At 42.1% G+C, this 25,806-nt stretch overlaps 1 protein-coding gene across 4 annotated transcripts in view; it reads right to left on the bottom strand.

Annotated features, from left to right (window-relative positions):
- ST6GAL2 (ST6 beta-galactoside alpha-2,6-sialyltransferase 2) overlaps positions 1 to 25,806 on the bottom strand; it is a 238,725-nt gene that overhangs the window by 89,787 nt on the left and 123,132 nt on the right. For all 4 annotated transcript variants that reach the window (XM_069757572.1, XM_069757570.1, XM_069757573.1 and 1 more), the window contains exon 3: positions 8,092 to 9,004. In XM_069757572.1, the coding sequence (XP_069613673.1) occupies positions 8,092 to 8,944 (853 nt within the window). In that variant the 5' untranslated portion in view covers positions 8,945 to 9,004. The remainder of the gene's footprint in view (positions 1 to 8,091; positions 9,005 to 25,806) is intronic.

Genomic DNA, 25,806 nt, shown 5'->3' with positions numbered 1-25,806 from the left:
ACTCCGTCTGCAGCGTCCTCTAGCAGTGACGCTCAGGTTAGAGGGCGCGGTGACATAGTCAGTGCGCGCCCTCTGCTGAGCGTCAGTGCTGGAGACGGAGACGCACGAGGAGCAGGTAAATATTGAAAGCGCTGGCGTCTTGAGCAAGAGAGGTGAGTATGTGATTTTTTTTATTGCAGCACCAGCAGCATTATATATTGCACAACATTATATGGAGCATCTATGGGGCCATAATGAACGGTGCAGAACATATATATATATGGGGCACAGCTTGATAAGGAGCATCTATGGGGCCATAATCAACGGTGTAGAGCATATATATATATGGGGCACAGCTTTATAAGGAGCATCTATGGGGCCATAATCAAAGGTGCAGAGCATTATATATGGCACAGCTTTATATGGAGCATCTATGGGGCCATAATCAACGGTGCAGAGCATATATATATATATATATATATGGGCACAGCTTTATAAGGAGCATCTATGGGGCCATAATCAAAGGTGCAGAGCATATATATATATATATGGGGCACAGCTTGATAAGGAGCATCTATGGGGCCATAATCAAAGGTGCAGAGCATATATATATATGGGGCACAGCTTTATAAGGAGCATCTATGGGGCCATAATCAATGGTGCAGAGCATATATATATATATATATATATATATATGGGCACAGCTTTATAAGGAGCATCTATAGGGCCATAATGAACGGCATAGAGCATTACATATGGCCAAGCTTTATGTGGAGCATCTATGGGGCCATAATGAACGGTGCAGAGCATTGTATATAGCACAGTTGTATATGGAGCATCTATGGGGCAATAATGAACGGTATGGAGCATCTATTTTTATTTTTGAAATTTACCAGTAGCTGCTGCATTTCCTACCCTAGGCTTATACTCGAGTCAATAAGTTTTCCCAGTTTTTTGTGGCAAAATTAGGGGGGTCGGCTTATAATCGGGTCGGCTTATACTCGAGTATATACGGTATGTGTTTTTAATGAGTTTTTATAGCGTTTTAATCACGAAAAAATGTGAAAAAAACACGAAAAAACCTGAACGTGTGCATATACCCTTAGTCTGTTTTAGTAGGCTCCACAATCATGGGGAAGACTGCTGACTTCACAGATGTCCAATTGGCAGTTATTGATGCACTCAACTAGGAAGGTAAGTCAAAAAAGGCCATTGCTAAAGAAGCTGGCTGTTCACACAGTGCTGTATCCAAGCATATTAATGGAAAGTTGAGTGGAAGGAAAAAGTGTGGTAGAAAAAGGTGCACAAGCAACCTGGATAACTGCAGCCTTCAAAGGATTGTTAAGAAAAGGCCATTCAAAAATTTTAATGAGATTCAAAAGGAGTGGAGTGCTGTTGGAGTCATTGCTTCAAGAGCCACAAAGGCGTATCCAGGACATGGGCTACAAATGTCGCATTCCTTGTGTCAAGCCACTCATGACCAATAGACACCACCAGAAGCGTCTTACCTGGGCCAAGGAGAAAAAGAACTGGACTGGTGCTCAGTAGTGTTGAGCGATACCGTCCGATACTTGAAAGTATCGGTATCGGATAGTATCGGCCGATACCCGAAAAGTATCGGAAATCGCCGATACCGATACCAATACAAGTCAATGGGACACCAAGTATCGGAAGGTATCCTGATGGTTCCCAGGGTCTGAAGGAGAGGAAACTCTCCTTCAGGCCCTGGGATCCATATTAATGTGTAAAATAAAGAATTAAAATAAAAAATATTGATATATTCACCTCTCCGGCGGCCCCTGGACATCACCGCGGGTAACCGGCAGGCTTCTTTGTTTAAAATGAGCGCGTTTTAGGACCTGAGGAATGACGTTGCGGCTTCTGATTGGTCGCGTGCCGCCCATGTGACCGCCACGCGACCAATCAGAAGCCGCGACGTCATTCCTCAGGTCCTAAATTCCTAGAATGAGGAGTTTAGTGCCTGAGAATGACGTCGCGGCTTCTGATTGGTCGCGTGGCGGTCACATGGGCGGCACGCGACCAATCAGAAGCCGCGACGTCATTCCTCAGGTCTAAAACGCGCTCATTTTAAACAAAGAAGCCTGCCGGTTACCCGCGGTGATGTCCAGGGGCCGCCGGAGAGGTGAATATATCAATATTTTTTATTTTAATTCTTTATTTTACACCTCACTATGGATCCGATACCGATACCCGATACCACAAAAGTATCGGATCTCGGTATCGGAATTCCGATACCGCAAGTATCGGCCGATACCCGATACTTGCGGTATCGGAATGCTCAACACTAGTGCTCAGTGGTCCAAGATGTTGTTTTCAGATGAAAGTAAATTTCGTATTTAAATTGGAAATCAAGGTCCCAGAGTCTGGAGGAAGAGTGGAGAGGCACACAATCCAAGCTGCTTGAGGTCTAGTGTGAAGTTTCCACAATCAGTGATGGTTTGGGGAGCCATGTCATCTGCTGGTGTAGATCCACTGTGTTTTATCAAGACCAAAGTCAGCACAGCCGTCTACCAGGAAATTTTATAGCACTTTATGCTTCCCTCTGCCGACAAGCTTTTTAGAGATGGAATTTTAATTCTCCAGCAGGATTTGGCACCTGTCCACACTGCCAAAAGTATATACTTGGTTTAAAAACAAGAGTATCACTGTGCTTGATTGGCCAGCAAACTCGCTTGACCTTAACCCCATAGGGAATCTATGGGGTATTGTGAAGAGGAAAATGAGAGACACCAGACCCAACAATGCAGACGAGCTGAAGGCTGCTATCAAAGCAACCTGGGCTTCCATGACACCTCAGCAGTGCCACAGGCTGATCACCTCCATGCCACAATGCATTGATGCAGTAATTGATGCAAAAGGAGCCCCGACCAAGCATTGAGTGCATTTACTGAAAATACATTTCAGTAAGACAACATTTCAGATTTTAAAATCATTTTTCAAGCTGGTGTTATAAAGTATTATAATTTACTGAGATAAGGACTATTTGGTTTTCATTGACTGTAAGCCATAATCATCAACATTAACAGAAATAAACACTTGAAATAGATCACTCTGTCTGTAATGACTCTATATGAGTTTCACTTTTTGTATTGAATAACTGAAACACATTAACTTTTTGATGATATTGTAATTTTATGAGTAGCACCTGTGAGTAAAATAGATAAATATAAAAAAATAATTATTGTAGTTCAGATTTTGCTTGGATGGTTTTCTGGTGCCATGTCACATTTGCAGAGCTCCTGATGTGGTAGAACAGCAGAAACCCCCATAAGTGACCTCATTTTACAAACTACACTCCTCAGTGAATTAATCTAGGTGTGCAGTAAGCATGTTGACACCACATGTGACTAATAGAATTTTACATAGCTGGGTGATGAAAAAAAAAATAATTACAGTACATTTTTACCACTAAAATGTACTTTTAGCCCCAAAGTTGTAATTTTTCTAAGTAAAAATTTCTCTTGAGTGCGCCAATACCTTACTAATCGGGAAATACTTTTCAGGCACAGTGCAAAGCTCAGAAGGGAAAGAGTGTCATATATGATAGTGCAGATTTTACAGATTTTTACTGCCCATGTTGCATTTTCTAAGCGTTTTTTAAGCATTTTTGCACCGCGGAAACGCTTAAAAACGCTTAGAAAACGCATCCCATTATTTTTAACGGCATTCCGCAATTGTTGTGCCCATGCTGCATTTTTTTCCGCAGCAGAAACGCATCACGGAAGAGCAAGGTCTCACTTTCTTCACAGGCGGACGGCTCCCGTTTTGCCTCGGACATTTCCATCAAGACATCTGCCATGACTGGGTGACTGTCTTCTTCTGCTTCTAGTGCCCACTCTTCCTCTACTTTATCTTCTGCATGAGCCTCCGCCAAAATGGGCATTGGCAGCTCCGCTCCGCTTCATTACCACTCACTGCAGCTGTAAGTCTGCGATCACCATCTCTTTCTCTTGTAGAGGACCACTTAATGCTTCTCTGAACACTTCCACATCTTCACTTTAATGCCTTGGTCACGGTTTGCCATATTGACAGGTGACCTCTGAGCTCAGACACCTCTTTTTCCAAGGCACCCACTCGGCACTCAGCAGCCTGTCTCCGAAGCTCCCCTTGCTTCATACGGGCTTCTACTGTCTCCTTGATCCTCCTTAAGTCGCTTCTTCCAACCTCTGGGTTGGTTGAGCATCATCACTCGAGGAGGTATCCTTTGGTGGCTTCCTCCACCCCTACACCCTCAGTCTTCACCTGGGACTCAGCAATAGCATCTTCGGCCCTCTCTTGGGTATCCAGGTACCCCAGCTCCTCCGCATCAGGTCCTTTGGAGCCTTCACCATCTTCCGTCATCTCACCTTTTCCTGTCTCCGCAGTCGCGGGCCTATGACAGGACTGTTCTCTGTGACCGCCGTGGATTCACACTCAATCAGCGCTCTCCAGATTTTCTATTCAATCAGCACCACCAACTGACCGGTCATCCGACTCCAACCTAGCGGCTGCTATGGGCAAAGTCACGTCACTTTCCTTCCCGATCTCTTCAGCTTCTGAAAGAGAACTCACATGGGAGGTAGAAGTACACGACCTTCGATTATCAGCCAGAGTCACTTGAACAACTTCTTTGTGGCCCTTGCAGGCGCCGGGCCTCTCTGACCTTTCCCGGTGCCTGCGCACTACAGTACTTTGCTCTGCCCTCAACAGGGCAGACAAAGTACGCCTGCGTCGGAGCCGCAGCGTGAAGACCAGAAGGGGACATCATCTGATGAAGATAGGAGGCCCCGGACCGGACCGTGACGCCCATCGGACCAGAACCGGACAGGGACCGCCCCTGGGTGAGTATAATCTAACCTCTTTTTCTCATCTTTTAGGATACATCGGGGGCTTATCTACAGCATTCCAGAATGCTGTAGATAAGCACCTGATGCCGGTGGGCATAGCTCACCTTCCATTTTGGGGGTGACAGGTTTCCTTTAAGGTGATAAATATGGACGCGTCTCCACTCCCATAGGTGTGTAGTGCATATTCATCACCTTAGTGAGCGGTACCACATGACCGCTGAGCACCAGAAGAGCTGCAGGCAGGCGCTAGTGGGCGGAACGAGATGCAGTGCCACACCCAGGGCGCGCAGGTAGGTGAGTATGATGTTTTTTGTTTTTTTTTTCAATAGGAAACATGCACACAGGGATAGGGGATAAGGAGGCATGCATACAGGGACGGAACTGGGAGTCATGTATACAGGGACAGAACGGGGAAGGCATTCATACCAGGACAAGGAAGGGGGAGGCATGCATACAGGGATGGAACGGGAGAGGCATGCAGACAGGGACAGGGATGGGGAGGCATTTATACCAAAACAGGGAAGGGGAAGGCATGCATACAATGACAGGGACAGGGGAGGCATGCAGACAGGGGCAGGGAGGCATTCATACCAGGACAGGGAAGGGGGAGGCATGCATACAGGGAGAGGGGAGGCATGCAGACAGGGACAGTGGGGGGGAGGCATTCATACCAGGACAGGGAAGGGGGAGCCATGTATAGCAGGACAGGGATGAGGGGACAATGCATACCCGGCTTATACTCGAGTCAATAAGCTTACCCAGTTTTCCGAGGCAAAAGTAGGTGCCTCGGCTTATGCTCAGGTCGGCCTATACTCAACTATATGGTATATATTTTATTAATATTATTTTGTGCTTTTTTTTATTTGTAGAATTTTTTTTACTTTTTTTACTTTGTTGCTTAGTCCTTTTATGGGACTTTCACTTTTAGCAGTCTGATCGCTGGTATAAAGCATTGCAATGCACTGGCATTGCAATGCTTTATAACTGTCAGTTCTGCACTGACACACAACTTCTTAGGCCATGCTCTGAGCTAGCATAGTGACCCGGGGGTCATTATGAAGACATCGGGTCACATGGCAATTATTGGGCCTTGCGATAACATCGCCGGTGCGCCTATTGGAGGGGATAGGGATGGTATGATGTTAGCTGAGTACCTGGCGGCGATTGCATGCGCACAGATACTGTCAGCGCAAAATCTCCAATTCTGTGCCCAGTATGTTCAAGGTTGGGAAATCATTCCCTTCCATGATGTACTGGGTATGTCCAAGGTCAGGAAGGGTTTAATTATTCGGAGACACACAATTACACAAATATGTCTATCAAGTTAAAAGTAACAGATTTGATCATAAAGGTTCCAACTGTAGGCTCTATTAATATTGGTGCTGCAATCAGTTGGGTGGCTACAGTATTTGATATCAAGAATAGCACACATACTCCGCAGAGGTATTCTTGCAGTTAAAAAGAAAATCTACAGTAGAAGCCTGTGTAAACATGACGGATCTTATTGTCAGTCAAGAATACGAAACGAGTTTTCTTAGGATCTATGTGAAACATATAATTTCTCCACTAAAAATGGATACCATAGGGGTAATGAGTACATCGCTAAATTAAAAAGTATGTATAAACGCTGAAAATGGCAGGTATAATAGTCCCCAAGTTACCAAGAATCATCATAATATGGTGCATGGGAATTCTGTGTTTTGCAGTGTGCGTTTTCTTTTATGATCTGGTTGTTTTTCCCATTTTCCAGGCAGCTTTCAAGGTACAGAAAATGAGTTGGAATGAATCACTCAGACGCAAAAGCACAAAACTGGCATCTGAAAACCTTTTATACTCATTCTGTAATATAGGAAATGAAGACTCTCAAAAAGAAGTAATAAAAAAAAACAGAATAAAGAAAGCATACAATTTTATTTGACATATAACACAGAAACACATTTCCGTGGAGAGCAATCCTTAAAGCTATTTTTTGCAGAAGCTAATTTCATGATAGGGACTTGCTAAAGCTGTATAAGCAATTTCCACATAGTTCCCATGTCTCGTTTTGTAGTAAATAGGTCAAGAAATTGATATTTATTTTTAGAAAGTTTTCCTATCCTCAATAGAGCAAAGCATTAAATACTATTTAATTTCATATTTACAGCTTTTGCTGCCCTTCAGAGTGTGTTTATATTGAGCAGATAACGGAACAAGCAATTAAGAGACTTGGCTACAGAAATCCAATTCTGTTTCATGTCTGCACTACATATTTAATGATCAGAAGTATAAAAATTGTACAAGGCACGAAAATGGTCACACTAAGTATTCCAATACCGAGCCTAACCGGTGGGTCTCCTGACATGAGGTTACTACCTCATATACCAGGCATCTGGGTCAGGTCAGAAGACCTGCGGGTTGGGCCAAGAATTTGGATTCCGGCATGGTCAGCGTTTCACAAATGTGTGAATTTGGCTTTAGGAAACTCATGTTGTCATACATGTTGTCAAAATTAAAGAATTTGAACTGTCCTATTTAAGAGCTTCCAGATGAAGCAAGCCAACATAGCATTTTAATGTGTTACATGCCATGATACTACAAACGTTTGCATGTCATTTAAACCCTAACACACCGATAAAAAAAAGTTTGCTGCGTCATGTAACACATGAACATCAAGCTAAAGTTAGGATTTGTCCATATTTACACAATGTGATCAAGTCGCAGTTTTTGCAGCAATTTTGGTGACACAGCCGCATATCATTGCAGTTTTTGAAAATCGCTTCAAAAATGTGGACATGACTGTGATAAACATTCACAGAGTCTAAGGAATGCTACTCTTCGTCATGAATCTGACGAACAGGGGTTGCCATGCTCCATCCTATTCCCATTTAACTCCAGGGCTGGGCAAAAATGGCATAAAAGCAACAAAAGCCTCGCGTTACTCAAAAATGTTGAGACTTTTCAAACTTGTTACGCATGTTTTCTGGAGTAGAAGCTTCGATGAATCGGAGCCATATTCTCTTCCATGTCTACACTCTGGAGAACGAATGAAAGGTAGTGTAACAGGATAAGACTACAGAAAGATTATTTTGTTACTACAGACATTCTACCAATTACAGAAAGCATACAGCCAGTTAGTACCCTGGTATAAAAATATGATGAGTAGTTTATGAAAATTAGACAATTGTTATGTTAGTAACCAGATACACCCTGATATACTTCAAGTCTGTCTCAGTAGTAAATGTACATTTACCTTATTGTATTCATCAGCCCCAACACAAGAACTTACCAATTTCAGCTCCAAGCGAGGAGTTCAGTATAGCTCCGGCGGAGGAAACAACAGCACAAGTAGAGAATCCTTTTGGGTACAGTTTGTTTAGTGGTCTTTGGGGAAAGTACTTTTCCCATCCCAAGTTTGAAAATGGAGGCTCTTTACCATCCAACGTTCTTACATGAGCTCTCTTTTTCAGGATGCAAAGAAGTTCTGCTGCACTCAATTTTCTTGAGTTCTGCTTTCCTGAGAAGCTGACTCCAAGCTTGTTTGCTCTTAGATACTCTCTCCTAGCTTTCTGCAAGCGAGGTGTCAGCAATTTGGATGAAACATTGCCTTTCCACAACTTTTGAAGAAATGATTTGGACATAGATGAAGAAAAGCCATTCCACTCATCCGACTCCTCAGGCATATGCTGTCTTGCGCGCCGCATACTCCTTCGTACTTTTCTGTGCCTAGAATGTGAGTTTTGATGATATCCTGGAGCCATGTTGGAGTTTCCATGGACAAGGGATTTCTTTTTCTTCTTTGACATGATAAACTCATCTTCGCTTTCAAAGTAATTTTCTACATCGGCTATAGTTTTAAGACTACCTGGGCCGGACTTAAATGAGTTCAAAATGTCTTCATTAACAAGACTATTATCATCAATGGCATAGGATAGTGAAGGGTCCAAAAGCGCCCCCATGATTGCCCTCTGCTTTCCTTGTATAGGCAGGAGTTTTTTATCCTCTAAGTAAGAGAATGCACTTGGCACTGGTTCCACTGAGTTGCTGTCTGTAAAGTAGATGAAGATCACCAGAAACACTAAGCCCCAAGCACAGATTCCAAATAGCATAAGTTGTTTCCATTGCTTTAGGTTAGGTTTCATGGCTTGTTCTACTCTGGCTTCTCGGTTCTGTGCACTTGAACTTGAAAACTAATCTGTGACCTGTGAAAATAAAGCAATGTATTCAGAATAGTTGCAGAAAGATAAATTCCACCGTGAAAGATATAATGCAATAATCACTGATGTGACAGGTGTTCAGTGAATTACAAGAAAGGACTAGCAGAATGTGACAAGATTCAGAGGAAGACAGCCATATTACATAACGTTATCTTTCAGATATCCTACTAAGCAGTGAAGGTAGCCAAGTCACAAAATGTACATATAAAGGATTATGGATTCTTTCCTCCGATGAAATGCTATATCCATTAATTAGCATTAGATAGCATTCACACATTTGATTTACATAAGGATTTTGCCTTCTATTAATGGAGACAGATAGGAAATTGTTCAGCCTAAGGGCAAGTGCAGATGAACGTGTTTTCAGTCCAAGTGCGTTCCGACAAAACTTCGTATCACACCTAAACTAATGTTATGCTATGTGGCTGTGCACATGTTCGATTTTTTTTCTCAATCAGACACTGTCAGCAAGTCAATAAGTACGTAGGAAACATCGGACTGTGGTAGGACGACATCTGGGTTCTGTCCGTTTTCCATGGCCTCAAAGAATGGAGAAGATGGAGACATTGTTTTCTCCATCTTGTCCTCATCCGAGAGAATTGGCGCACACTATGATCAGACTCTGATTAGAGAGTGATTAGTTTAATTGAACCAATTCTCTCGGATGACCATAGTCTCAGCCTGTAATAAATTCTGACAACTATTAATAATAATAATAATCTTTATTTATATAGCGACAACTGATTTACATTCATTTGTTTCATTCAGCACAGAAAGGAACTAGCAGATGTGCAGTAAATATTTTACCAGAATGTCCAGCTTACTAATTAACCAATATAATTAATAATGTATATTCTTTTTTTTTTTTTTTTTTTAATAGCGTAACGAATATACCATCATATTTACAGCCACTGCGGTACTAATTAGAATCGTACCTTGGAGCAGCTGGTTCTTCAATAAGTGTAATTAAATTATATCGTGATCTATGGTATCTTGATTAGCTAAAGTGGCCATTACTTATTTACCCAAGTGGGTTATATTATATCTATATTGAACATTGGGATTTTCACATGAAAGTCTATTAGAGGTATTTTCTCAGCATGCTCTAATGCCAAATTTTATAAACCTATGAATGTGTTCATTACCTGGTGCTTTCTCGTCACTATGAGAATTTTACTCACGCCTGTCTGCTAGTAACATAATTTACCTGTATGGTTTTGAGGCATTGTTTTATCGTTTGTATTGTTTTGTGTTAATAAAATTATAATTTTTTATAAAACACTCTTTGGTTCAGCATGCAGTTTAATATCTGCTTAGCGGATCAGTATGTTTAGTGATTGAGTCGAGTGTTTACCCATCCCTAGTGTGTGGTAATGGGTCTGGGTTATATGTTTACATAGAAATTACAATGCTATCAATTGAGGTCACTGTTTAGCATTGTTTTATAAGGCTTATTCACCGTCACTGTGTACCGTTTTGTAATTCTATCCAGTAATCTTGGAAAAGGAATAGCTATTTACTAGGAATATCAAATAAAAAGGATGCACAGTAGGTACCCTATATATTTTATATATTGAAACATCTGAACTAGGTCATCTGGAAGAAAATGTATATTTTATTTATGAAGTTACTAATTATGGGTTTTATGAGTGCTGCTTAATAGTGATGAGCACATATACTCGTTGCTCTGGTTTTCCCAAGCACGCTTGGGTGATCTCCGAGTATTTGTTAGTGTTCTGGAGATTTTGTTTTTGTTGATTCAGCTGTTTGATTTACAGCTACTAGCCTGCCTGAGTACATGTGGGGGTTGCCTGGTTACTAAGGAATCCCCACATGTAATCAAGCTGTCTAGTAGTCGCAAATTATTCAGCTGCGGCAAGTAAAACTAAATCACTGTATCAGAAGCCAATTGACCGTCCAACATACCTTAAATGGGACAGTTTCCATCCAAAACATATAAAAAAAACTCTATTGTCTACAGCCTAGCCATCAGATACAATCGTATATGTTCCAACGCAATGGATAGGAATGAACACCTTGGTCGCCTCAGAAAGACCTTTTTGAATCAGGGCTACCATCCAAGGACAATTGAAAATCAGATCACAAGAGCCACCAGAATATCAAGGAATCACCTGCTACATTACAAAGCTAAAGAAGAAAATAACCGGGTACCTCTAGTAGTTACCTACAATCCAAATCTGGAGGTGCTAATGGGAGCTGCACGGAAATTACAACCTTTAGTACAAAAAGATGTCCGCTTACAATCCATTTTTCCAGACCCCCCACTACTGTGTTTTAGGCAGCCCCCAAATCTAAGAAGCATCATTGTAAAGAGCTCCCTGTCCTCTCCAACAGCTGCAGGTACCTTTCCTTGCAATCAGAAAAAATGTAAGACCTGTCCATTTATAATGACCACGGACAAGATTAAGATCCCCAATTCACATCAGGACTACAAGATACCAGGTACTTTCAGCTGCGTCACTTCTAATGTGGTGTACCTAATTATTTGTACTAAATATCCAACTGGGGGTCTGTATGTGGGGGAGACAGGGCAAAAGCTTAGAACAAGAATGAATTCTCACCGCCACACAATAAGAGAAAAAAGAATGGATCTACCTGTGGCAATACATTTCTGTCTCCCAAATCATAACATTATGGACATGAAACTACTTGTGTTAAAAGGTAGCTTCAAATCTCAGAGAGACAGAAGAGTCTGGGAATATAAACTGATGACGACCTTTGACAGCCTTAGTGGAGGAATGAATGTGTCGCATGGATTTATGTCTTTTTACATCAACTAAGGAACTTGCCCCTCAGACTATGAGGGGTCATCACAACAGAGACCCTAATCACAGGACAATAAAACAATCCTTATCTAAGAACTGGTCCAATAATTATGGACATAATTGTTTATCACTCATGGTAATTCTGCTTCATTTCACCTGTCTTATCCATGTTTTTTTCTGTGATATGTTGTGCATAAATATGTGATTCTTCAGAATTTCTTTTAGTCTTTGCCTGATGAAGAGACCTGTGTAGTCTTGAAAGCTTGCAATTTGTTACCATCTTTTCAGTTAGCCATTAAAAGGTATCAACCACTGAGGACTCTCAATTCTAAATATTTTTCTATCTACTGGCTAACACAGTACCAAGATATATATCTTTCCTGTATCACATCCCTATAATCATGAATATTTTATTTTCAAACTATGTTTACCATAAAAACTTCAGTTAAACAACAGATCATTCTCTTGACAAGGAGTAAACCTTTAGGTGTGTTATTGGATGTGGTCCCCAGGAGGCAGAAGTACAAGCCATTAATATTCAACTAGTTTACATTGAAGTGTCATTTGTTCAAACAAACAAATAATGTCAAGATGATGAGATGAATAAGTGAGTGTTTCCTTTGGCTGTCATTATTATCTCCCTGCAATGATGGTTGTGAGAATGAGCTGGTTGTCCTAGGGAGAGGTTTATCGTAAAATGATGATGATAGATTTTGGCACATGATCATCTGTATTGTGGAACCTCGGAAGTAAAAGTGTTATTTTGGGAAATGTACACAATTCCAGCCGTTCAGTACCAGAACACAGTCATTTATTTTCCTTTGCTCTTTTGTCTATTAGTGTAGCCCCTGGATAACCCTTGCCACCTGCTGATTTCTCTACATTTATTGGATCGCTTGCCGCCATATAAAACCAGATGATGACAATATATTACAGCTGCTGAACTCCAGGCAAACAGCTGTACTGTTATTTGACCCTTTCTCTTACCATCCGTGCCATTGTGCTTTTATTTTTCTCCAAGCTCGCATCGGGCACAAATGCTTTCTGGAGCAAAAGCTTTTTACCTTTAATTTGTTACACGATGTTAACACCAAAGTGATGTTGGAAACAACTCTGGCAGTTTAATATTGTAAAGGTCACATAAAAAATGTTGTAGATATACGGACAACAGGCGGTGTAGGCAAAAAAGAAAAATAGGTCTGCAAATAAAAATGCAATCGTTTCATTCATTATCTTATCAGACAAAAACCTTACAGATTATGATTAAAAGCCTTTTCTTGCTAAATGCATTTATCACCAGCAGGTACGCTATAAAGTGAATAATCACTAAGATCTGACTGTTGGGAATGCCACGGATCCAGTGAATAGGGGTCCCAAAATCTCTTGTGCAAATGGATGCCACTCTATTCACTTCTATGGGACTGAGAGAAACAGTCTCATGAAGGTGAATAGAGTGGAGGTTGAGCATGCACATTGCAGCTTCATTCCCAATGGGGATTTTGGGTCCCCCATTTTTGGATTTGTCTGGAGTCCCAGAACAAGGACCCCCAGTGATCATGCAATTATCACAAATCTTGAGGATAAGTGATAATTGTATTTAGAGGGAAAACCTCCTTTGTGAACATACTATAGCAAAAACCTAATCAGGTGACCATAATTTCACATCGGGCAGAATGCAGGGAATCCAGTGGAGTGGAGTCATCTGAAACTGCCTTTGATGCCAAAGACGTGACATACGGTATAATGTAATGTGACTTATCAATTTAATATTATTCGATCATTCTTCTTTATTAGAAACAGAACAAAATCCCTTTAAGAGCTCATTCAGACCAGTGTATTATCTGGACATATGCTGTCTGTGTGCGTCATGGACTTTACAGTGAGCACATGCACTCATTACAGCCAATACGCCAGTGAACATGGCCGGTTTTTCTACATGGAACGACAGTCTTGCAAGGCTCAATCGCAGCACGTACTACTTTGAGCTGAATTATGGACCAGACTAATGCTGACTCAAGATTTTGCACACCAGCAAATGGCAAGAGCATTGGATGCGATGTGCTAATGACCCTCAGCTCCTGCTCTGCTGTGTGAGACGAGTGTCAGTGCCCTGGGAGAATGCCAGCACAGGTGCGGGGGAGACGGAGAAAGTAATGTCTCCATCTCCTCCATTGCCTGACTGCATATATTGGACTGCACTGCAATGACATCCGAGTGCAGTCCAATGTTTCACCCCCCCCCCCCCCCCATAGACTTGTATGGCTACGTGTGAGACGACTCTCGCTGCCAATCGTAGCATGCTGCCATTGTTCTCTCATGTCATGAGAAAAGAATTGCAGATGTGAGCTGTCCCATAGAATAACACTGGGCAGAGTGCGATGTTTTAGCCGTGTTATATGCTTATGTGAACCCAGCCTAATAATGAAAAATGTGGTCTGGAACACCCAACACACCTCAAAATAAAGTCAATAGAAGATCTGGGCTTTATCTGGAATCTTTTGCAACACATCATCAAGCAGTTTTTTCCAACCACAAAACCGCATGAAGATGCAAGAAACTTTTGCGACTTTTAGAGTCTTTATGCCAGTGCCGGAAAGCTCCCCCAATGTTTTGAAAAGTGGTCAGTGCTCAGTTGGGACAGAATGTGGCTAAGCTTCCCAATAAATTCCTCATAATTTATGCCACTCCAGCTCCTGAGTGGAATACTTTTCTGATGGTGAAGCATGGATCTTGAAATACGAGCCAAATTCATTAAGGATCACATTCCTGTTAATCAACTTGGCGCATCTTACTGGAGCACACACTTCAACAAGTCTGTCCTCCAAAATCCTGTTACGGTTATTCTATTAGATAAGCTGTCAAGGCTTGCGACTGAAGTCTACAGTCACTCTATGTACTGCAGACTTGTGAGTCCTCACGGCATGCACAGTGTGCACTGTCAGGATTCTCCAGTTATGCGGTTACTTGTCGACAAGACGTGCATGGCCTCGCTGACTACAAGTGAATTGAGCGAGGCCAGTAAAATCTACTCCAAAAGTGGCCAGGAGTATGCAAATCACATACTTGCGGTTACATGACCACCCTGGCACGGGCACTGGAGAATCCCGATAGTGCACACTGTGAGGATTTACAAGTCTGCAGACACATAAAATCCTTTAATATTCTGTACATGTTTTTATACAACTATCAGCCAAATCCAGCTACATACCTTAGGTGGAAGGTGGTATAGGACCATCCTATTGTGCTGTAAATTTCATTGATGATTTTTATGCCATTGTAATTGTTTGCTCTGCTGTATTATGGTATGTTAGCACTTTCTATGTTGCTTATTAAACCAGATAGATTCATGGTCATAACCTAAATAGCTGTACTATATAGACTAAATACAGACATGATATATACATGTATATTAACACTCTTTTATGCAGCTTTACTCAAGTGCTCAGTATCTGGAACATTTACCGTAAGCTGTTATGTTTTAGTTCATAGCTATCTAGGGTTACTAAATCAACACCATCCAAAGAAAAGGAAGATGAGGCGTAGACACAGAGGCATGCTCAGGCAATGATTATAGAGATGAAAACCTTATTAAAAGAGCTGGCAGAGTGTAAGTAGACTAAACTGTCAACTGTCACGTATGATCCGCACATCCCTGGATCTAGACTGGGTGACCTCCAGGCCCAGGAGTGAAATTTATACATCTCAATTAGCTCTGGACAGTTGACAAATCCTAAGAGGATGGGCGAGTGTGACTGCCAGCAAACTGTCAAACAAAGCTTTTTTCCATAACTGACACCTGAAAGTTTTTTTTCTGATGGATGCTAAAGATGATTATATTGTATGGATGTTTTGATTAGCAGAAAGCTAAAAGATTCCCTCTGACATATAAATGAAGTGTTGTGTTTAAAAGTGGCTATTACTTGGAAGATAAGGGCAGCCACCGTTCACTACAGATTGACTGTAATGCATTTTTCTTTAACATTTATGGCATCATAGACATCTAAATGGCCTCTGTGTTCAAGGACACTAAAATAATATAAAAACAAAAGGCTGCATGCATAAACGTAGAGTATAGAGTTAAGTTGTTATTCCGGTACAAATTATTGAGTAAAAGCAGAATATGACTGGAGGATGGCAGTGAGTAGCATACAGTATGTCCAGAGTCCACTAGCAGTAGGAAAAAGTGAAGCCCCTCCGTCTATTAACATTCGCTAGAGAAAAGGCCCAACAGGCAAAAACATCACATCGTGACAGTAGGTAATGGCATTGTCCTATGTACATGACATCCCCTAGAACTTGGCCAAAGGCTGCTAACTATACCTACCGACACCCAATCCAGATCATTAAGTCACATCAACATTTTTGGGTGTCAATGATTTCCTGAGAAAACTAATTATTAGGAGTCATCACTTTTGCGCAAAATGCTTAAGAATTTGATGTATTTCAACATACCATTAATCATGCAAATGAAATAGTCAAAAAGGAGTAATTCTGCCCATGTAATCCCGTTTCCAGTTCACATAAATTCTTCAATTAGTTGTCAATAGATAAAAGGGTGTCCGACGTAAGGCTAGGAGTCTGCAGACTCTCCAAGTAGTGTGCGCTGTGAGGATTTTCCGGTACTGCACTCGGTGTGGGCGGTCATGTGGCTGCAAATATGCAATCTGTATACATAGGGGTCGGATGTGTAGTACCCAGCCATGACCACTATGAAACTGATGGAGCTGTATCTTACAGCGTACAGCTCAGCACAACCCGCCACCGCTGGCATAAGGAACAGCTGATCAGCGGGGGATACTGACTGCTGCACCCCCATTGATCAGATATTGATAACCTAAGGATAAGCCATCAGTATAAAAGTCCTGGACAACCCCTTTAACAATCATGTTTATATGTGTAAACATGTAGCTCTTCTAGAAGTGAAATGGCCTCCAATTACAAAACCTTGCCCTCTCCTGAAGCTAAGCTGAGGGCTCATAGTCACTTGCAAGCAAAAAAACGGACGAGAGCAATCCGATAAAAAAATCGGATTGCACTCGGACCAATGTTATTCAATAGGTGACATCTCATTTGCGATTTTTTTCTCAGCCAAAATCGGACTGAGAAAAAAATTTCAGCATGCTGCGATTTGCTGCGAGTCTCGCCAATGCAAGTCAATGGGTGCGATAAAAAAGCGCACGGAATACGGGCCATCCGTTTTTTACAGATACCTTACCATTCTGCGGCATAGAACACTGTAAATGGTCCTGTAAATGATTGTAAAAAAAAGTTGCAGGAAAAAAAAACGCATTGCATACGGATGTAAATCGGATGGTGCAATTAAAAATCGCATTGAACTCGCATGACAATCGCATAGTTTGCATCCAATTTTTTCGGTCCAGATTACGGACTGTTTTTTTCTCTCGCAAGTGAGTATGAGCCCGGAGGCTGACATCAGTAGTGATTATGTCTGAAAAACACATTTTGACTCTCAAATCGTTGCCTCTTTGTGCAGCAATCATCATCAGCAGTACCTCTGCGGGTATAAACTCCCAAAACATTGATGCCAGCCTGTAGATGGAGACACTTATTTCTTCTCTCTGCATAGTGTGTCAATGGATAATTTTCCAAGGCAAGAATAAACTTCCGTAATTCAAGTCTTGACACAAATTTATATTCAGTTTCATGGGTCCTCGGAGATTTTGCAGAGTTTTTGAGGAATGAGTTTTCAGTACGTGTGAAGAACTGTTCCATGCTCTGTGGTTAGAATATTTATGTCACAGCCATGAATGGCATTTTATATTCAGGCATAAAACCTACCTGATAGCCTAGCACCGCACAACTGGAGACATGTTTGCATTTTCTACCCTTTCATTTGGTAAGATGGGGATTTTAATCAAAGTTCAGATTATCTAGCATCGCTATATCTGAAGAAAATCCAATCTGAGACTATATAAAATGCCCTTCTATAATTGCACCAATATAGTCTCCCCAACCTTTATATGTGATACCTTCAGATCATTTTCTCTTTATAGTTGGTACAGACACATTCAATTGAGTTCTGGAATTTAATCCACCATAACTGAGGTTAATAAAAGTAGCTGGACTTCCTCATAATAAATCTTGGCCATCTGGCCATAACGTCAAGTGTGAATGTCGGGACTTTTCTCATACATGTAAAAGGAAATTCCTAGTAATGCCCCTGCAAATGAACAAGGAAATATCTTTCCAAATTCCCCCTTTTTGTCACATGTTCTATTGTGGAATCATGACTGTATTGTCACCGGTTTCTGCTTTTAGTAATTAAACAGCATTTAACATCCCCATAAGCTCTGTAATCTTTATCTGCGGCAGGAAATAGGTAAGGGGTTTATATGGGCAACATCTGTTAAGCAGCCGCACAGCACATATTGCTCTGAAAATTCATATCCGGAAATAATGCTTCCCATGTACATGTCAAGGTTGAGGGAATTTATGAAAAATTCTAGATAGTATTCGGAGACATTGTCCCACAGCCAAGACAATATTTCTAGAAGATACATTTCCTACTTACTGGACTTATGAAATAAGCAGCAACTTAAATAAAAACAAAAAAAAACAGAGAAAGCAAAATAAAAAAAAAAAAAACAATCTATTTTCTTTTATATTTCTGGTGGGGGAGCTTTAAAGAAAAACCTTATTTTGCTGATGCTTTCATGTCTATGCTCTATGTGTACATGTGTGACCACTGACCACCCATTGCTTGTAATTTGCAAATTTTGCTTGCTTGGGTTAAAAATGTTGGGTGTGAAATTGGAATCCCTAAGCAAATGCAAGAAAAAGTTAACCCCTTCCTGACAGGTGTATAGAGTGAGCACAGGACCTCTGCCTGCACCTCACCTACCAGATGCCAACTGTGCTATATAGCCAATATATGCCACTAAATGCAGTAATTGGAAATTGCTCTTATCACTGCTGTTTAACCCCTAAAATGTTGCTGTCAGCCTCCGACAACAAAATTGAACTTGGGAATCCTCTTGAAGGCACCCATAGCTGCCATATTGCAACTCCTGAGAAGCTCAGCTATATAGGAGGCTGTAATACTTGCTATATGCTGCAATACAATGATATTACAGTATACAGAACGAGCCATGGTAGTCCTGATGAAGAGGTATGAACACCTAAAAATGATGAGTCACTAATCACCCCTCTACAATGAGTCTTATTCTATGTAGATAGGAGGAGCTCTGCCTCTGGATCTTCCTTCCCATCACCACCTCCCCTCTACCAGTCTTATTCTATGTAGATAGGAGGAGCTCTGCCTCTAGGTCTTCCTTCCCATTACCACCTCCCCTCTACAATGAGTCTTATTCTATGTAGACAAGAGGAGCTCTGCCTCTGGGTCTTCCTTCCCATCACCACCTCCCCTCTACAATGAGTCTTATTCTATGTAGACAAGAGGAGCTCTGCCTCTGGGTCTTCCTTCCCATCACCACCTCCCCTCTACAATGAGTCTTATTCTATGTAGATAGGAGGAGCTCTGCCTCTAGGTCTTCCTTCCCATCACCACCTCCCCTCTACAATGAGTCTTAGTCTATGTAGATAGGAGGAGCTCTGTTTCTAGTTCTTCCTTCCCCTGACCACCTCCCCTCTACAATGAGTCTTATTCTATGTAGACAAGAGGAGCTCTGCCTCTGAATCTTCCTTCCCATCACCACCTACCCTCTACCAGTCTTATTCTATGTAGATATGAGGAGCTCTGTCTCTAGGTCTTCCTTCCCCTCACCACCTTCCCTCTACAATGAGTCTTATTCTATGTAGATATGAGGAGCTCTGTCTCTAGGTCTTCCTTCCCATCACCACCTCCCCTCTACAATGAGTCTTATTCTATGTAGATAGGAGGAGCTCTGCCTCTAGGTCTTCCTTCCCCTCACCACCTTCCCTCTACAATGAGTCTTATTCTATGTAGATAGGAGGAGCTCTGCCTCTAGGTCTTCCTTCCCCTCACCACCTACCCTCTACAATGAGTCTTATTCTATGTAGATAGGAGGAGCTCTGCCTCTAGGTCTTCCTTCCCCTCACCACCTTCCCTCTACAATGAGTCATATTCTATGTAGATAGGAGGAGCTCTGCCTCTAGGTATTCCTTCCCCTCACCACCTTCCCTCTACAATGAGTCTTATTCTATGTAGATAGGAGGAGCTCAGCCTCTAGGTCTTCCTTCCCCTCACCACCTTCCCTCTACAGTGAGTCTTATTCTATGTAGATAGGAGGAGCTCAGCCTCTAGGTCTTCCTTCCCCTCACCACCTTCCCTCTACAATGAGTCTTATTCTATGTAGATAGGAGGAGCTCTGCCTCTATGTCTTCCTTCCCCTCACCACCTTCCCTCTACAATGAGTCTTATTCTATGTAGATAGGAGGAGCTCTGCCTCTAGGTCTTCCTTCCCCTCACCACCTTCCCTCTACAATGAGTCTTATTCTATGTAGATAGGAGGAGCTCTGCCTCTATGTCTTCCTTCCCCTCACCACCTTCCCTCTACAATGAGTCTTATTCTATGTAGATAGGAGGAGCTCTGCCTCTAGGTCTTCCTTCCCCTCACCACCTTCCCTCTACAATGAGTCTTATTCTATGTAGATAGGAGGAGCTCTGCCTCTAGGTCTTCCTTCCCCTCACCACCTTCCCTCTACAGTGAGTTTTATTCTATGTAGATAGGAGGAGCTCTGTCTCTAGGTCTTCCTTCCCCTCACCACCTTCCCTCTACAATGAGTCTTATTCTATGTAGATAGGAGGAGCTCTGCCTCTAGGTCTTCCTTCCCCTCACCACCTCCCCTCTACAATGAGTCTTATTCTATGTAGATAGGAGGAGCTCTGCCTCTAGGTCTTCCTTCCCCTCACCACCTTCCCTCTACAGTGAGTTTTATTCTATGTAGATAGGAGGAGCTCTGTCTCTAGGTCTTCCTTCCCCTCACCACCTTCCCTCTACAATGAGTCTTATTCTATGTAGATAGGAGGAGCTCTGTCTCTAGGTCTTCCTTCCCCTCACCACCTTCCCTCTACAATGAGTCTTATTCTATGTAGATAGGAGGAGCTCTGTCTCTAGGTCTTCCTTCCCCTCACCACCTTCCCTCTACAATGAGTCTTATTCTATGTAGATAGGAGGAGCTCTGCCTCTAGGTCTTCCTTCCCCTCACCACCTTCCCTCTACAATGAGTCTTATTCTATGTAGATAGGAGGAGCTCTGCCTCTAGGTCTTCCTTCCCCTCACCACCTTCCCTCTACAGTGAGTTTTATTCTATGTAGATAGGAGGAGCTCTGTCTCTAGGTCTTCCTTCCCCTCACCACCTTCCCTCTACAATGAGTCTTATTCTATGTAGATAGGAGGAGCTCTGCCTCTAGGTCTTCCTTCCCCTCACCACCTCCCCTCTACAATGAGTCTTATTCTATGTAGATAGGAGGAGCTCTGTCTCTAGGTCTTCCTTCCCCTGACCACCTCCCCTCTACAATGAGTCTTATCTGCACCATCTGCCATCTCCTATCTCAGCAATGTAATAGTTCATCTTCACTGAATACAGATTTTGCCCAGGAATTGAGAATTTTGATAATGTCTGATCTGTTCTGGGGAAGAACAAAGCACATTTTTCTGACAAGATAAATTACAAAGATCTAATTTTTTTAAAAAAAGTGTTTATTTTAGATGTAGATGCTGTACGATAAGGAGAAGCTGTGTAGCTCACATACAGCTTTGTGAGTTGGATGATGTGTAAGCTGCTGCTTCTTGAAAAGTACGGTACCTTTATCTCCATAAGGAGTTTTCATTTATGTCTTACCATAAAGCAGGAGACAGAAGATTGTAGTTCTGATAAAATCTCAGCTGATTTATGTAGTGTGAATGTGATGTAACTGAAAGGAAAATGCCAAAGTATGTGTTCCAGAAGCATTACACTGACCATCAATTGCCTCTTTGATCACACAGAGATGAGATTCCTGGTGTTGTGTTTTGGTAATTTATCACATCCCCACATGTTTCCATCATGTGCTGTAGGGTTACTGCTGTCATGCTTACAGATTCCATATGCTTGAAATATTTAGAAGGATCAAATATAGATAGGTTCTTAATCTAAAAAACGTTTCCACAACACTACATTGCAGAAAACATTAAAATGGAATTGTTTGAAACATGAGGGCATATACTGAGGTCAATATACACCTTTGCAACAATTTATTTTATTGATTTACTGCATACTGCTTTTCCATCAGAGCAAAGGCAGAAGCTATAATCATTGTCTATAGCTCACATTGCTCCGGCTCAAGATACTTTAGGCCACGTTCACATGTTCAGTATTTTACCTCAGTATTTGTAAGCCAAAACCAGGAGTGGGTGATAAATACAGAAGTGGTGCATAGGTTTCTATTATACTTTTCCTCTGATTGTTCCACTCATGTTTTATACTTACAGATACTGACGTAAAATACTGACCAAAAACTGAACCTCTAAAAATGATCTTAGTGTTCTCCCTGGGACAGGAAGTCATGTCACCCCATAGTTTGTGGTCACTTGAATTCTAGGGTCTGTGATTGGCTGCAGAGGTCAGAAAACTGTAATGGGGCATCATGGGATTTGCTTGTGATGATGTTCCATTTTAGTCTCCTGACCGTTGCAACCAATATTTTATCAGTCTTCTTCAGTCAAAGAGAAACTGTGGAAAAAATAACTAGACTCCCTATTGATTACCTTACCAGTTACAGTGCCACGGCATGTATCAACAATAGATCTCTGACCTCATATAGGCATCTGAATTAGCACATTGAATGTGAATTAATTCTTTCCATTAGTACTTCTTATCCTCCCTTAGGCCGGGGTCACACTAGTGAGTTTTACGGACATATGAGATGTGCTGAAAATACGGATGGCATACGGTACAATGCTTCTCTATGGCCCAGCTCCTGCCGTATTTTACTGATCCGTATTATACGGTCTTGTACGGCCGTAGAAAATCGCAGCATGCTGCGTTTGTCAGCGTATTGCGCAAAAAATCTGCCAATGAATGTCAATGGGGGCGAGAAAAATACGGATTACACACGGACCAGCCACTTGCGAGAAATACGCTGCGGTGTTCTATAGAAAAGCCGGCAATTCAGTGCGGTGTACAGTAAAATCACACTGACAGAATAGAATAGAATAGATAGAATAAACGTCTACACATAGTAAAGGGGTATATATGTGTATATATATATATATATATATATATATATATATATATATAACACAGCGCTAGATAGCTTAAAAGCCGGTAATTCAATTGCCGGCTTTTGCCATCTCCTTCTCAAACCCGACAGGGTATGAGACATGGTTTACATACAGTAAACCATTTCATATCCCGTTTTTTTTAAAATATTCCTCACTACTAATGTTAGAAGTGTATGTGTGCAAAATTTGGGGACTCTAGCTGTTAAAATAAAGGGTTAAATCGCGGAACAAACTGGCGTGGGCTCCCGCGCAATTTTCTCCACCAGAGTGGTAAAGCCAGTGACTGAGGGCAGATATTAATAGCCTGGAGAGGGACCATGGTTATTGCCCCCCCCCCCTGGCTAAAAACATCTGCTCCCTCCCAGCCACCCCAGAAAAGGCACATCTGTAAGATGCGCCTATTCTGGCACTTGGCCACTCTCTTCCCACTCTCCTGTAGCGGTGGGATATGGGGTAATAAAGGGTTAATGTCACCTTGCTATTGTAAGGTGACATTAAGCCAGGTTAATAATGGACAGGTGTCAATAAGACACCTCTCCATTATTAATCCAATAGTAGTAAATGGTTAATAAAACACACACACATTAGGAAAAAAGTATTTTATTGAAATAAAGACACAGGGTGTTGTAATAGTTTATTATACTCTCAATCCAATTGAAGACCCTTGTCACCAAAAAGAAAGTTAAAATAAAAAATCAACAATATCCCATACCTTCCGTCGTTCAGTCTTGCCCCACGTTGTAAATCCATCTGAAGGGGTTAAATAATTTTACAAGCAGGAGCCTGCTAATGCAGCCACCCCTGCCTGTAAAAATTGGGGAATGAATGGAATGCAGGGGAACGTAGCTACCTAGACTTGCGGTGCTGCGCCCCCTGATGGTATAACCTCAGATGAACTCAAGCGTGGGAATTTTTCTGAATATTTTCTCACGCTCAAGTTCATCTGCACCAAATCTGCACCTGGTCACTGGCAGGTCACCTGCGTTTTTGATGCATTTTACATGCGTTTTTCATGCGTTTTTTTACATGCGGATTTATGTGTTTTTGTAAGCTAAATAAAGATATACAAAAAAAAGAATTGTGATGTAATTTCTTGTCCAACCTCTTCATTTACATACTCCATTGAAGAATAATGTTTACACACACAGCTAGATAGATAGATACCGTATCTATCTACTATATAATTGTCTAAGGGTCACTTCCGTCTGTCTGTCTTTCTGTCTGTCTGTCTTTCTGTCTGTCATGGATTTTCATTGGTCAAGGCCTCTGTCTGTCATGGAAATCCAAGTCGCTGATTGCTCGGGGCAAAACGCCCACGACCATTGCCACGACCAATCAGCGACGGGCACAGTCCGGCGGCAAAATGGCCGCTCCTTCCTCCCCGCAGTCAGTGCCCACTCCATACTCCCCTCCAGTCAGCCCTCACACAGGATTAATGGCAGCGTTAATGGACCACGTTATGCAGCGGTATAACGCACTCTGTTATGCTGTGCTATCAGGCAACACAGTGTGCAGTAATCAGCGCACATACAGTGATATGGCAATAACCCAAAAACAATAGAACAAGCTCTGAGACGTGGAATCTCTGCAGACTGCAATACCTGAACCTATCCTCACACAACTAAAAGCAGCAGTGGATTGCGCCTAACACTACCTATGCAACTCGGCACTGCCTGAGGAGCTGACTAGCCTGAAGATAGAAATACAAGCCTGACTTGCCTCAGAGAAATACCCCAAAGGAATAGGCAGCCCCCCACATATAATGACTGTTAGCAAGATGAAAAGACAAAACGTAGGAATGAAATAGATTCAGCAAAGTGAGGCCCGATATTCTAGACAGAGCGAGGATAGCAAAGAGAACTATGCAGTCTACAAAAAACCCTAAAGCAGAACCACGCAAAGGGGGGCAAAAAGACCCACCGTGCCGAACTAACGGCACGGCGGTGCACCCTTTGCGTCTCAGAGCTTCCAGCAAAAGAGAATAGCACAGCTGGACAGAAAAAACGGAAACAAAAACAAAGAAACACTTATCTAGCAGAGCAGCAGGCCACAGGAAAGATGCAGTAGCTCAGATCCAACACTGGAACATTGACAAGGAGCAAGGAAGACAGACTCAGGTGGAGTTAAATAGCAAGGCAGCCAACGAGCTCACCAAAACACCTGAGGGAGGAAGCCCAGAGGCTGCAATACCACTTGTGACCACAGGAGTGAATTCAGCCACAGAATTCACAACAGTACCCCCCCCCCTTGAGGAGGGGTCACTGAACCCTCACCAGAACCCCCAGGAAGACCAGGATGAGCCACATGAAAGGCACGAACAAGATCTGGGGCATGGACATCAGAGGCAAAAACCCAGGAATTATCCTCCTGAGCATAACCCTTCCATTTGACCAGATACTGGAGTTTCCGTCTAGAGACACGAGAATCCAAAATTTTCTCCACAATATACTCCAATTCCCCCTCCACCAAAACAGGGGCAGGAGGCTCCACAGATGGAACCATAGGTGCCACGTATCTTCTCAACAACGACCTATGGAATACATTCTGTATGGAAAAGGAGTCTGGGAGGGTCAGACGAAAAGACACCGGATTGAGAATCTCAGAAATCCTATACGGACCAATAAAACGAGGTTTAAATTTAGGAGAGGAAACCTTTATAGGAATATGACGAGAAGATAACCAAACCAGATCCCCAACACGAAGTCGGGGACCCACACGGCGTCTACGATTAGCGAAAAGCTGAGCCTTCTCCTGGGACAAGGTCAAATTGTCCACTACCTGAGTCCAGATCTGC

The sequence above is a fragment of the Ranitomeya imitator genome, chromosome 3 (genome assembly GCF_032444005.1).
Source record: "Ranitomeya imitator isolate aRanImi1 chromosome 3, aRanImi1.pri, whole genome shotgun sequence".
Taxonomy (NCBI): Eukaryota; Metazoa; Chordata; class Amphibia; order Anura; family Dendrobatidae; genus Ranitomeya; species Ranitomeya imitator.
Note: the sequence above shows the minus strand (reverse complement) of the source record. Positions and strands in the feature narration are given on the sequence as shown.